The sequence below is a fragment of the Ranitomeya variabilis genome, chromosome 7, assembly GCF_051348905.1.
Source record: "Ranitomeya variabilis isolate aRanVar5 chromosome 7, aRanVar5.hap1, whole genome shotgun sequence".
NCBI classification, from domain to species: domain Eukaryota; kingdom Metazoa; phylum Chordata; class Amphibia; order Anura; family Dendrobatidae; genus Ranitomeya; species Ranitomeya variabilis.
Window position 1 is genome coordinate 172,772,173 of NC_135238.1, and position 15,371 is coordinate 172,787,543.

Consider the following 15,371-nt stretch of genomic DNA (forward strand, 5'->3'; position numbering starts at 1 on the left):
ATACGATGCTCCATACAGATATTTGCCCCATAAAATGCTGCACATGGCCCCAAACAGATAATTGCCCCATATAACGCTGCACATGGCCCCATAAGATGCTCCATACAGATATTTGCCCCATATAATGCTGCACATGGCCACATAAGATGCCCCATACAGATATTTGCCCCCATATAATGCTGCACATGGCCACATAAGATGCCCCATACAGATATTTGCCCCCATATAATGGTGCACATGGCCACATAAGATGCCCCATACAGATATTTGCCCCCATATAATGGTGCACATGGCCACATAAGATGCCCCATACAGATATTTGCCCCCATATAATGGTGCACATGGCCACATAAGATGCCCCATACAGATATTTGCCCCATATAATGGTGCACATGGCCACATAAGATGCCCCATACAGATATTTGCCCCCATATAATGGTGCACATGGCCACATAAGATGCCCCATACAGATATTTGCCCCATATAATGGTGCATATGGCCCCAAAAAGATAATTGCCCCATATAACGCTGCACATGGCCCCATAAGATGCTCCATACAGATATTTGCCCCATATAATGCTGCACATGGCCACATAAGATGCCCCATACAGATATTTGCCCCCCATATAACGCTGCACATGGCCACATAAGATGCCCCATTCAGATATTTGCCCCATATGCTGTTGCTGCGATTAAAAAAATTTAAAAAATCACATACTCACCTCTCAGGCCCCTGGCACTTGCTATATTCACCTGCTCCGCGTTCCACCGCTGCCGGGCACTGCTGTGTCTTCCACTTTCATCCTCTACACCAACGATCAGGCAGAGGGCAGCGCTCACTAATCGCGTCACCGCACCCTCTGACCTGAGCATCACAGCGGAAGACACAGCGGCGCTGACGGTGGAACAAGGAGAAGGTGAATATTGCGCACTGCCCCCCGTCATACTCACCTGCTCCTGGCGCCGTCGCTGCACATCTGTTTCCCAGCGCCGCAGCTTCCTCCTGTAGTGAGCGGTCACATGGTACCGCTCATTACAGTAATGAATATGTGGCTCCACCTCTATGGGAGGTGGAGCCGCATATTCATTACTGTAATCAGCGGTACCATGTGACCGCTCACTACAGGAAGAAGCTGCCGGCGTCGGGGAAAAGACGTGCAGTGACGGCACCAGGAGCAGGTGAGTATTGTTACACAGGTCTGCTCCCCCTCCCCTGCCGACCCCTGGGTATGACTTGAGTATAAGCCGAGAGGGGGACTTTCAGCCCAAAAAAGTGGGCTGAAAATCTCGGCTTATACTCGAGTATATACGGTAATAAAGGTTTTTCTACTTTCTTACTATTGGCTGGTGTGCATACTATGATTAGTCGAGTCTTTTCTCTTTTGTTTTTGACATCAATAGATGTGGGGTGACAGCCTTTGTTTAAAAATGTATTTTTAAGATGAATTACAGGTGCTTCTCACAAAATTAGAATATTATCAAAAAGTTAATTTATTTCAGTTCTTCAATACAAAATGTGAAACTCATATATTATATAGAGTCATTACAAACAGAGTGATGTATTTCAAGCGTTTATTTCTGTTAATGTTGATAATAATGGCTTACAGCCAAAGAAAACCCAAAAGTCATTATCTCAGTAATTAGAATACTTTATAACACCAGCTTGAAAAAGGATTTTAAAATAAGAAATGTTGGCCTACTGAAATATATGTTTAGTAAATGCATTCAATGGACTTTTTAAAGTGTTTCAGGAGGAAGCTGTCTTTTTTCTGTGGCCCTGGGGACTGCAGTGCTTGGACTGAAGGCCACGTTGTGCCGGCCATCGGCCCTCTAATAGCTCCAGTCACAGTGAGCGTGTGCTGAATGTGTGATTTGCATACTTGTGATCATGTGCTGGATAGACTTGTTAGACTTCTAATCAATAAAAATGTGAAATGAGAGAAGGTGGATAAATCTAGTCTGCACAATTAGGCTGGACAATCCCTTTAAACATAAAAATCTGATTTAAAACAATAGGAAATTTGTCACATTCCCCTTACTAGGGGTAAGTAATACCACACAACTCATTGAAAGGCACGGTGGAGTGTTGGAATTTATTTTAGTGCATGTATATGCTTATATACAGTAATTTGCAATACTAAACTTTTCCTTTTTGTCTTTGTAAGTTCTTACAGGTCTTATAGCACATAACAGCCTCTAGTGGTGGATATCCCCAAGTATACTTTTCTTATTAGCATGTGGAATAAGATATGCTTAAATGTGCAGTTTCAGCACTAAAATACATATATAAAACTTACCATCTCATGAAGATCTTTTATTTAAAGTGAAACATCTATAGAAAAACAAAGAGCACAAGCACTATGGTTTCCTGTAAACACCAGCTTTATTACAGATTTGGCACCTTTTTCCTGACCTTGGGAAACAAAGAAATCTCAGTAAGGTAATGGTCACACTTTCGTTAATTGACACTTTCATTGATACACAACTGTATAAGAAGAAATATAAAATATCTGCAATGCACAAGTAGTAGAATCTTTACAATATTATGTCCTAAATATATGTACGGTATTATTATTAGGGCAGTTTAGCAAACACAAGAACATAATCATTATAACAAATTGTTTTTAGGGCCTTGTTCATGGCTGTAACAGTAACTTACAGGTTTGCAGCAGATGACTATACATCAAGACTTTGCCAGGTCTGAAGTGATGATGTGCACCTATAATGTAGTCAGTCATTCATTTCTGCAGATTTACCATGGTCAAAATCAATAATTAAAATTAAAAAAATATTTCAATTATAAACATTGCAAGTTTATACAATGAATAGCTAAAAAGCATGGTATCAGTTTTCTTTAGCCATATACATCATGATTAAGAGCGGCCACTTTACCTTTTGGCAGTGATTAAATCCTTCTTTAAAAAAAATGTCAATACCTATAACTAGAGGTGTAATTCATGTCTTATGAGTCCAGCATAAATTTGCACTGGATCGCCCTTCTACAGCATACCATTAGTCAGTGCCCAGATGGCATAATTTATTACAGAACCTCCCACTCCCTTTATGCAACATACACTCAGCTGGCATTGGCACACTTTACTAAAATACCCCATAGACACCACCAGGGACAGCAGACAGTCAGCACAATTTACAAAACAGTGACATGCACGCACGGTGCTGCGCTCCAGAAAAGCGCAGCATGGTGCATGAGGCCAATCAGAAAAGTTGTTACCTCAGCAATTTCATCAGTTTGGTGACTTGTTGATGAGCATAAGTAGTGTAACTGCAGGGGAGCACCCCCAACACCTGAACTGAGCATGCCCACTTCACGAGCATGCCCACTTCACATGGGAGGCGAGACCCAACTAATGTTAGTTCTGCCAGATGTGCAGTTTGTTATATGAACCCGTCACACCAAGTTGCACCTACTATTGTTACACCCTTGTCTATAACCATATGGTAAAACATTACAGATTTTTTTTGGCATGTTGAAAGTTTTTATAGGCCACCAGCTGAGATTATCTGCAATGTAAAGGTTGGATAAAATATGGAATATGGTCCACCATAGGGTCTATAAATTTAATCAAGAGAGATAAAGGGGGTACATATTAACATTTTTTCATAGTTGCAATTCACATTAAGGAAACTTCTGATACCAGGAAGAACAATCAGAAGGTAAAAAGTCAAGTGTGGTCAAGGTTTCTGGCCTCGAATCAATGAAACAGAAATGATTTACATTTTTTTCTAAAATATTTGGAATACATATTTTCAAACAACGTCAAGTTCTTAAGACCAACAAGTGTCAAGTCTATGGAAGCTTCTTAGAGGTTAGCGGCAAGTAAGCCAGAAATGCAGCAGCAGGGGCAACGAGTAAAGTAGTTTCAGTTAGTAAATAGTATTGATGTCATATCTGCTGAACAGACAGAAAATCCTGGGATGAGTAAGAAGGATTCCGCACCCATAATACGGAAGGACTTGTTTCTATGCAAGATGCAAATTGAAAAGTTATCTTTGATTCAGATCAGCACTTGCATCCAAAATACAGAAAAGCCTCATTTGTTCTGAGGTTGGGTAGAAGGCAGCGCCAATAGATCATCACTTTATCCTCTTAGTTCCCGTTTCCTCATGTGTTTTAGGAAATCTCCTGTGGGCGATGTTAAGGAAATCTTCCACTGCATCAAGACAGATCAGTCGGTCCTGTGTATGGAAACAGAGAGTTAGAATGTGTTACTCCGTTATTTCCAGCTTTGTAGCTCACCATGGGTAGAATGAGGTTACCATTATATAGAGGTATCTCTCTGGCAGATCCCACCCAGCTGGGAAGATGGTTGTATCATCCGCAAGTCGCAGGAGGAGCTCCATTGCCTTCTTCATATTTTTAGGGTTACTGATAGTACTTTGCTTTGTGACAGACAAGAGGGATTCAGCCTCTTTCTGGAAACCTGGAATATTAATAATAATTATAGAAAAAGAACCACAGTTGAAATTTTGAATAGTAACTACAGATAGGCAAACAGCATTGAACTATGTGGAGGTGTGTATGTGTGTCTGTGTCCATGTGTGAGTGTGCTCTGAGCTATTTATGCCACTAGGTGGAAGTAATGCTCCATTCGAGGATGTATGATCATTGATGAAATTTACAAGTTATGTGTGAGGCCCGAATTACATTCATATATTCTTATATGTCTCTGTTTGGGAGCCAACACACATGCATAAAACTAAACTTCCACCAAATCAATAATCTAACATGGCCAGATATGATGATATGCAATGCAGTACCTACTGCAGTAGGAGGGCAGAAAATTTGGGGTCATCCTCATGTTGAGGGAAATAATGTTTGGTGATTACTGTTTCTGTATTTTTGGGACCACGACCAGTCCATATGTAATAATCTATTGATAGATTTAGTATTAATTTGTGATACATTGATGCTGATCCATGACTGGGTTTCTTTCTGTGAGACAAGACTCACACTGAGAAAACTCTGGGGAGAGCTTTGAGTTATGGCTCATGCAGACATCTGTGCAAATCGGTCCAATCTCGGACCACAATACACAGACTGGCCGAAGCTCTCCTGATCTGAGCTCTACAGCTTGCAGAAATACATTTTGCTGTCATGCTCCGTCGAGAGAGCCGTGGTCAGTCTGTGCATTGTGGACCTAGATCGGACTGATTAGCATGGATGTCTGCATGAGGGCTAATGTGGAGTCACTCCGACTCTACTACAGCTTTGGGGCTAAAGTGGTTGTCTAGTAAAAACAAGTTCTAGCAGGATAGGCGATAACTTTCGGATTGGTGAGTGTCCCACAGCTGGGACTCACTCAGGAGTGGCAGATTAGGGAACTTTTCTACCTGATACAAATCAGCAGAGCAACGCCACGCCATTCCATTCATTCTCTATGAAACTGTAGCAAAAAGCTGATCGTAGTGTTTGGCAGCCCTATAGGGAATGAATGTAGCAGTGGAGGAGCATGTCCATTCCAATGTGGATAAAAGTGCCCAGTTCTGTGAATCTGTGTGGGTCCTGTGGATAGGAGATAATTTGTTTTATACCGAGACACTTGCAGTGTGATGAAGGCCCCAGCAGATGGAGTGTGATCACCAGAAAGGGCAGAGAGGCGCTGCTCAGTGTTTACAGTTTAGAAAGCCCAGAGATCTGTTGTTCTCTGGGTGAAGGAAGATAAAAAATAAACTAATGCAAAGTGGCATCCTAGCAGACAGGAAGGTTTCCCTGACAGTAATTTTAGGTGCCGATCTGTGGTTATGGTACTAAATATCACCAAGTGAGCGACATGAAATTGCATCAGTGTAATTGAGAACAGTCAGCTGTCAAGATTAGAACCTGGAGAGCAGCAACCAGGATAGGGTCACAAGAGAACAAGTAAGGTAGGTGAGCAACCTATTGGGGCTGCAGAAGAGCCTGGAGAATTGTGCCTCTACCGAGGAGTGTTTCCGCAGTATAACTCAGTCAGTGGAAGACGTCTTACCAAAGCACGATGCGTGAGGGGGTAAACAAAGAAGGTATAGGTGGTCTCAAATTGGTGCACAGCATTTCAATGAGGGAAGAACAGAGCTGTTGAAAAGATTTCCAAATTGTGCCCGCTCCACTGTAGCGTTCCAAGACATAAACCTCTATATTGCAAGAAATGTGAGAAAAGTTCAATATTGTTTTTAATAAGTCTTGTTGTCCTGTCAGGTGTCTAGTTAGGGAGCCAGTTATTCTCCAGTCACCTATGGTTCTTCCCTCCCCTCGTCTTACAAGGCAAAGGTTGCACACAGTTGAGTATCTGCCGTGTTTTAGTGCTGTACAATGCATGTAAGTACAATTTTACAGACCCTATACACTTCCACAATCTTAGGCGATGTGACAAAAATCTTTATGAAAGCCTATTTTTGCAAGCAAGGTCTTAGTGCATTTGGCTTCACTTTTAGAAACTGGCTTAAGCTGATGGAAAATGAAGATCACAGGAGTCTTATTCTAAAGAAAGAGATTAAAGGTTGTATAGATTGTACAGGGTGGGACACAAGCAGACCATCATTTCCCTTATGTGGTTTGGACAGTGTAATGTTTATTGGGCCTCATTCATCAGAACAATCATAATACTGTATAAAGCAACAGTTGTTGCCAGGGTTGGTAATCGTCCAGAAATTCCAGGAGTCCACAAAAATAGGAATTTTTTACCTGTCCGTAAAAAGGCTTTTTTTTTTTTTTTTTTTTAAAGCTGAAGCAACTTATACTATTTTGATTGATCATCATCATTTTAAAGTTCATTGTGAATGCCGCTAATGTCTTCATATCAGAATTATTAGCTGCAGACATGTATTACTTATAATCATAATGATTGGTTTTCCAATCTGACAACCTCCAAATAAACTCTGACCACCCTTTAACCTCTGTATAAGGATCTGGTCTTACAACGGGATCCAGTGGATTGAGTCAACAGAGTGGCTGTTGTCTAGGAGCTTGAACTAGATGCAGGAATGGTCGCCAACAGGGTCAAAGCTGAGAAGTCATGTCAAGGACAAAATGAGGAGACAAGCAGGTAGTCAAAATATAAGCTGGAGTCAGAACATGGGAGATAGAAAACAGAGCACAAGAGCCAAGTCAGAGAGCCTGTGTAACTAGCTGGACACAAACTAATAACTGGCAGCTTAAGTCATTCTGCAGGGTTTATTAAGGGAGCCCTGCCCATTGCTCCCAGCAGAGAGCCAATTACCTACCAGCTCATTGCAGCAAAACACAAGTGACTAGCAAAGGGGAAAGGAGTCTCAGCATTCTGAAACCTAAATACTCACACACAACCAGCGAGGAGCGGTAACTGTAGTGTTACTGCAATGCAGCCTAGTATCTAGGGCAGGGGTTACAACAGCATATTCAGACACTGATGAGAGAGGTGTTGTGTGTGGAAATGAGAGAAGACTATAATCAGGTAGCAAGTTCTTAAGCAATCAAGTGTCAAGTTGCTTACTTGCCTACTGCAAGCGTTATCTATACAAGATAAGCAGTCCAAGTATGACCAGACCCGAAGGTCATAATGTAGATTTATATTTCAAGCAAAAAATTAAGATTTGAGAGTCCTCAGTGGTTCATAAATTTTAATAGCTAACTGAAAAGATGGTAACAAATTGCAAGCTTTCAAGACTACTCAGGTCTCTTCATCAGGCATAGAATAGCACAAAATCTGAAAAGTCACATATTTATACACAGCAGGGCACAGGAATAATGAAATAGATAAGACAAGTGATGTGAAGCAGATCTGTCATTTTGGGAGTGGGATAAACAGATGTGGCTGTAAATATTGGCAATTTGTTACCATCTTTTCAGTTAGCCATTAAAAAGGACTCTCAAATTGTAATAATTTTCTATCTTGCAATTTTCACACTGGCCACTGGAGTCTTCCTTCTTTCGAGTCTTCCTTCAAGCCTTCCTTCCTTCTTTTTCGAGCCTTCCTTCCTTCCTTCCTTCAAGCCTTTCTTCCTTCTTTCCCTCCCTCCTTCCTTCAACACATGTACACAGCCACAATGGTCAATGTTGAAGGGGTAGCAGGGTCAGCTGTGATTTCACCTATTGTAATTGGCTGTAAATAGAGGCTTTAGGCTGGTTTCACATTTGCGGATGGAGGTGCTGCGTCGTTTTGACGGTGCGACGGCATCCGCATACATTGGCATGGCCTGCATACCTAATGGTAAAGATAGGGTACGCATGCCGCAGGCTGACATAGGCGGAGCTGACCAAGGAGGTGCGGCGGTGGGTGGAGCTTCACGGAGGACGTACGCAGCCCTCCGCAGCACCTCCATCCGCAATTGTGAAACCAGCCTCACCTTTTATTGTAATCCTGCCTCTGATAATATGGAAACATGATGTTAACTCTTCCTGAGAAGACGGAAAGGAGGAGTCTAAAAAAGCCCCAGTGTGAAAATTGCAAGATAAAACCTTTTTTTTGTCATAATGAAGATCGTGATCGCTTTCATATCATCAAAACACCTATGCTGGCATTTAAATAAGAGGCAAGTATCACTATTCATGCACAAAAGTGACCAGCATAATTCACTTGTGATGGTGGAAGATTTGGTTGAGGAAACAAAATATTTATAAATTATGTTCCAAATTATTATGCAAATGACATTTTTCTCTGAGTGTCCTAAATGATCGGTGCAAATGACAGTCAGTCTAATAAAAGTCATCACCCCTTAGCGTATACATTGAATTTTATTGAAGAAACCTCCCAATGATAACAGTATAATCTCTAAAATGAATAAAAACTCAAAATGCACTGTTCCAAATTATTAGGCACAGTAGAATTTCTAAACATTTGATATGTTTTAAAGAACTGAAAATGCTCATTTGAAGAATTTGCAGCATTAGGAGGTCACATTCACAGAACAAAAAAGCTATTTAACTCCAAAACATTCTAACAGGCCAAGTTACATGTTAACATAGGAACCCGTCTTTGATATCACCCTCACAATTCTTGCATCCATTGAACTTGTGAGTTTTTGGAGAGTTTCTGCTTGTATTTCTTTGCATGAAGTCAGAATAGCCTCCCAGAGCTGCTGTTTTGATGTGAACTGCCTCCTACCCTCATAGATCTTTTGCTTGATGATAATCCAAAGGTTCTCTATAGGGTTGAGGTCAGGGGAAGATGGTGGCCACACCATGAGTTTATCTCCTTTTATGCCTATAGCAGCCAATGACTCAGATGTATTCTTTGCAGCATGACAGCATGAGATAGTGCATTGTCATGCATGAAGATGCTTCTGCTCCTGAAGGTACGTTTCTGCTTTTTATACCATGGAAGAAAGTTGTCAGTCAGAAACTCTATACACTTTGCAGAGGTCATTTTCACACCTTCAGGAACCTTAAAGGGCCCTACCAGCTGTTCTGGACCAAAACATGACTCCTCAACCTCCTTGCTGACGTCGCAGCCTTGTTGGGACATGGTGGCCATCCACTACTCCATCCATCTGGACCATCCAGGGTTGCTCGACACTCATCAGCAATCAAGACTGCTTGAAAAATAGTCTTCATGTATGTCTGGGCCCACTGCAACTATTTCTGCTTGTGATCACTGTTTAGGGGTGGCCGAATAGTAGGTTTATGCACCAAAGCAAGCCTTTGAAGGATCCTACACCTTGAGGTTTGAGGGACTCCAGAGGCACCAGCAACTTCAAATAACTTTTTGCTGCTTTGTAATGGTATTTTGGCAGCTGCTCTCTTAATTCAATGAATTTGTCTCGCAGAAACCTTCCTCAATATGCCTTTATCTGCATGAACTCTGTTTCAGTCATAAATCTCTTCATAGTATGATGATCACTCCTAAGTTTTCATGAAATATCTAATGTTTTCAAACCTTGTCCAAGGCATTGCACTATTTAACACTTTTCAGCAGCAGAGAGATCCTTTTTATTTCCCATATTGCTTGAAACCTGTGGCCTGCTTAATAATGTGGAACATCATTTTTAAGTAGTTTTCCTTTAATTAGAATCACCTGGAAAACTAATTATCACATGTATTTAAGATTGATTTCAGTGATCCATTGAGCCCTGAGACACAATACCATCCATGAGTTTATTTAAAAACAAAAAATCTTTATGACACTTAAATCCAATTTGCATAATAATTTGGAACACAGTGTAAATGTTTTACTTTATCTTATTCGAACATACCCAAGTCTTCTAGAATTCGTCTCCACCTGGATCTTACTTCTCTTCTTGCTTGCCTTAGGGTATAAATTTCATAGTTCAGTTTTTGCCATTCCTAGATAGAGATTACAAAGTAAATATAATTATTTCTAGTATGAAATAGGAGATAGACATACAATGCACAACACTGTATTTTGAAAATAGAAATGTCAACATTGTTCTGTCACAGAGTCACAAGGTAACTAGTGTTGAGCATTCCGATACTGAAATATCGGGTATCGACCGATATTCGCGGTATCGGGGTTCCAATACTGAGTTCCGATACTTTTAGAATATCGAATACCGGAATCGGAAGTTCCCATAATGCAATGAGCCAGTTCGATTTTATTCAGCCAATGAGGATCCTAAGAAGTGTGGGCACATCCTGTTAGGCATGTTAGGCATGTTAACTAATGGCATGGCTGTGATTGGCTGCTGAAATGATGTCATGATGCACTATGAAAGCTGCTGCCTCCATTTTGGGTTAACTATGCTGTGAATTCAGTTAGGGACAGGACGCTGCTGTTCTGAGGGACAGTTTGACCTAGCGATTTGCTTTATTGTGCTTTACCCAGGCTACTTTATCAACCGCTGTGTGAGAAGCTTTCTTTTGCCTTGCAGCGCTGTTCACGGCTGTCTGCGAGGTCTCTGTGTGTGAGTGCAGCTCATGCTGTAGTGTGTTCTGCAGCTACCTCCGGTTGTAGTCCGCTCAGCGTGCGTCACTGCCTCATACATTGTCCTTTTTTTGCATTAGTGCTGCTCATTTTTCCTGATTTCTCCTATTAGTGAGGTTCCATCAGTATCCAGCTAGATTGCTTGCAAACACTATATAGGAGTAGATAGAGGAGCCTTTCTGCTGGCTTGTGCCCTGCAGTCCCAGCCAGATTAGTATTAGCCTATTTTTTGGAGCCTAATCTATGGCATTGTAGGTTACCTTCCTGCATTGTAATAGCTACAAAAAGTTTGTGATACTATCGGTTTTACATCTTTGGGCACATCCAGTGTCTTTTTGTGAAAAAAAAAGTTAATAAAGTTCACCAAACACTCCACTTTACAGTTGTGTAGGCCACATTAGCTCATATTAAAGTCTAGTCCACACTTTATAAAATTAGTGTTTCTTATACCTGTTAGCAGCTGTTCAAGAATAAGCACACTAAGCCCTTAGTACTTTTCTGCCTATCTTTATCAGTCTACCAAGATGAAGAAGGCAGGGAGTAAGGCACGTGGTCGTGGGCGTGGAGTTTCTGCAGTTAGAGGACGTGGGGATTCTGTGCCTGCTGCGGGCACCAGTGACTCAGCATTCCCCAGTTGTACCAGGGAATAGTCCTTTATGCGCAGCTTTGAAGGAACTCGCCATACCCCACTGCTGCGGGAGGAACAAATTGAAGCCATTGTCGGATGGATGGCAGCTAATGCATCGACTTCAATTAGTTCCAGATCCTCTCAGGTCCAGAGCACTGAAGAGCACCCATCTATCTCTTCACCACCTGCCAAATTGCCCAGGCAGAGAGCCCTGGACAGGAGCCATCTCTACTTCTGTTCTCTGAATTTCTTGGCTTGGAAAGAGGGGGCCAGCCAAGCAGCATTCTAGAATTTGAAGAAGAGGCAGTATGCAGTGATGCCCAACAGCTTTGTCTCTCTGAATCTGAAGAGGCGGGAGGGCCAGTGCCTATGGTCAGCACACCTCAGAACGCAACTGATGATGAGACTCAGGTGCCACTTTCTGGTGCGTACTGTGCTGTCGAGACTACCCAGGAGAAGCAGTTGTTTGAAGAGGGTAGTGTAGATGATGAGGTCCTTGACCCATCATGGCGTGAGGTACAGGAATGTGGTGGGAGCAGCTCTGAGGAAGAGATTCCCCGAATGGCCCAAAAAGGAAGGAGGGAGGGGGAAGACTTGGTTGCATGTAGCCTCCACTTCGGCACCCATTAGGAGCATGCATCTTCCAAAACCCAAAACGGCACTCCCAAGACTTGCAATGCTTGGTCCTTTTTTGACACAGTTGCAGATGATATTTGCTTTGTCAAATGCAAGCTGTGTAATCAGAAAGTGAAGAGGGAAAAGTGTCAGCAACCTCAATACCACAAATATGTGGAAACATGTGCGGACCAAGCACGTGGTGGAGTTACAAAGACACACTGAAGACCTAGGCCAACCTACGGCGCCATCTACCACCTCTTCAGCTCGTGTTGTAGCCTCTTCCTCCAGCTCACACACAGCTGGTTTGGCTTCCTCACAGGATCACCATGGAAGAACCTCTGGCACTGTTGTACAGAGACACAGTGCCATTCCACCCACAGCACCACGTTACCTGTCATCCTCACACTGCCAGGCCAGTCTACAGCCATTAGTAGCACAGGCATGGGAGAAAAGGCAGCCATTCTTGGCAAACCACCCCCAAGCACAGGCTCTGAATGCTGGCATTGCAAAACTACTGTCCCTTGAAATGCTCGCATTCAGGCTGGTGGAGGCTGACACCTTCCGTATCTTCATGGCATTGGCAGTCCCACAATACAATGTGCCCAGCCGCTTTTATTTCAGCAGGCAAGCCGTCCCTTCCCTGCAAAAGCATATGGAGGGAAAAATTAAACGCCGTCAGTAGCAAGGTCTACCTGACCACCGATGCGTGGACCAGTAACCATGGACAGGGACGATACCTTTCCCTCACTGCCCATTGGGTAAATGTTGTGAAGCTGGGTGCAGATCTTGAGAGTGGCGCTGTACGTGTTCTGCCAACTCCAAGGATTGCAGGAATCCAGTCTGTACACATTGACTCCTCCTCATACTCCAGTTCCTCTGAATCAGCGTTGCAGGAGCAGTCACAGTCTACCTCCACATGGACCCGTGAGTGCTTACCTGTTATGACCGATATGAGCACAGCCATGGCCAAATGTCAACAGGCCGTATTGAAATTAATTTCTTTAGGGAATCGAAGCCACACAGCACAGGAGCTCTGGAATGCCATCAAGCAGCAGAGCAACGTGTGATTTATGCCAGCGAATCTCCAGCCAGGCATGGTAGTGTGTGACAATGGCTGAAATCTGGTGGCAGCTCTGGGCCTAGGCAACCTCACTCACATCCCATGTCTGGCACATGTGCTTAATTTGGTTGTGCAGAATGCACTTGATGCACTGCTGCACAAGGTCCACATAGAGTGCGCTTACTTGCGGCGTTCTAGCATGGCAAGATTGCGCATTGCAGCTCTGCAGCGCCGATTCCGCCTTCTGGAATATCGCATCATATGTGACCTACCCACCAGGTGGAATTCAATGTTACATATGTTGGAGAGGTTGTGTGAGCAGCAGGCAGCAGTAATGGAGTACCAGCTGCATCAGGCGCAAACAAGTCGCACTGCGCGCCGTTCACACTTCACCACCACTGAGTGGGCCTCTATGAAGGACATCTGCCACATTTTGAGTGCCTTCGATGATTCCACGCAGATGGCGAGTGCAGATGATGCACTAGTCAGCATGACTATCCCCCTTATCTGCCTGCTTGAAAAAACACTGCAAGCACTAAGGGAGGAGGTTTTGGAAGAGGTGGAGGATGAGGAGTCACAAATGCAATCTGCTTCTGGATAGTCTGCGCAACGTGGTTCCTCACAAAGGCCTAGGCAGTGGACACTTTGTGAGGAGGATGAGGAGGAGTCAATGGAGGAGGAAGACATCTGTCCAGAGGAGGGAGGTACACAATGCTCTAGTAGTCAGTATGTAGAGTGAGGGTGGGGTGATGCAGAGCAGGCAGAGATGACGCCTCAAGCAGGGGACAGCGTTTCTTGGCCAGTTGGCAGTCTGCAGCACATGGTTGATTTCATGCTGCAGTGCCTGAGAAACGACCACCGAATCGCCCACATTATCAACATGGCTGATTATTGGGTGTCCACGCGCCTAGATCTTTGCTACCGGGACAACTTACAAACCCTCATAACACCGTTGAACTGGGAGCGTAAAATGCGGGAGTACCAAGACACACTGGTGCATTCCATCATCTTCTCCATTTCAGCCCAGAGCAGTGCTGCTAGTGCTTTACAAAGCAGCTCAGTGCGTCGAGGCAGTGGAGGAAGCTCTGAACAAAGAGGGAGCAGAAGCAGCGCCTCAGCACAAGGCAAGACCAGACTGGCCCAAATGTGGCAAAGGTTTGTGTCCCAGCCACAAATGTCTACACCATCACAGACGGCTCCAGTCAGCAGGAGGCAATGTTTCCATCAGATGGTGACAGACTACATGTCTTGCCCTCTCAGTGTTCTCCCAGACGGCTCTTCCCCCTTCAAGTTTTGGATCTCTAAGCTGGATACATGGCCAGAGCTTAGCCAGTATGCATTGGAGGTGCTGGCTTGCCCTGCTGCTAGTGTATTATCAGAACTCGTCTTTAGTGCTGCAGGTGGTGCATTAACAGACCGTCGCCTGCGACTATCCTCCGATAACGTTGACCGGCTTACTTTTCTGAAAATGAACAAGGCCTGTATCTCGCAGGAATTTACCAGTCTTCTTCCAGATTAAATAATTGGTTGGCAACAGTATCCAGTGTCATGATCTCTGCAGGCAGAGATCATAGCAAGCCTATAGAGGGACAAGCTCTCGGAAGATGGAACTATACTGACCATGAACTAAGCCTGCCGCGCAACTAGAAATAGCCAGGTAGCATTTCCTATTTATCGCTAGATGCCCAGCTCTGGCCTAAGACCTAAATAGCTAGCAGAGGGAAATATAAGACCTGGCTCACCTCTAGAGAAATATTTCCAAAGAAGACAGTAGCCCCCCACATATAATGACGGTGAGTTCAGATGAAACAACAAACGCAGCAGGAAAATAGTCTTAGCAAATTTGAGGTCCGCTTACTAAATAGCAGAAGACAGATAGTATACTTTCATGGTCAGCAGAAAAACACTAACAAAACACCATCCAGAGATTACCTTAAACTCTGGCATTAACTCATAACGCCAGAGTAGCAATCCCTGATCAACGAGAGCTTTCCAGACACAGTAACAAAACTTCAGCTGTGAACTGGAACAAATAGGCAAAACAAAACAAGGACAAAAGTCCAACTTATCTAGTAGTAGTCTAGAAGCAGGAACAAGCACTGAGAGGCATCAGATAACATTGTTGACCGGCAAGAAACCACCAGAGAAATGAGCTTAAATAGCGACACCCACTACTGATGGAACCAGGTGAAACAGGAAAGAGGATGAC

The 15,371-nt window shown here is 43.5% G+C and overlaps 1 protein-coding gene across 2 annotated transcripts in view; it reads right to left on the bottom strand.

Annotated features, from left to right (window-relative positions):
* Positions 1–2,359: 2,359 nt before the first annotated feature.
* The window catches only part of MREG (melanoregulin), a 196,189-nt gene continuing 183,177 nt past the window's right edge, over positions 2,360–15,371 (bottom strand). For both annotated transcript variants that reach the window (XM_077272276.1, XM_077272275.1), the window contains exons 5-7: positions 10,168–10,258; positions 4,279–4,442; positions 2,360–4,197 (exon numbers count right to left, since the gene is read on the bottom strand). In XM_077272276.1, the coding sequence (XP_077128391.1) occupies positions 4,096–4,197; positions 4,279–4,442; positions 10,168–10,258 (357 nt within the window). In that variant the 3' untranslated portion in view covers positions 2,360–4,095. The remainder of the gene's footprint in view (positions 4,198–4,278; positions 4,443–10,167; positions 10,259–15,371) is intronic.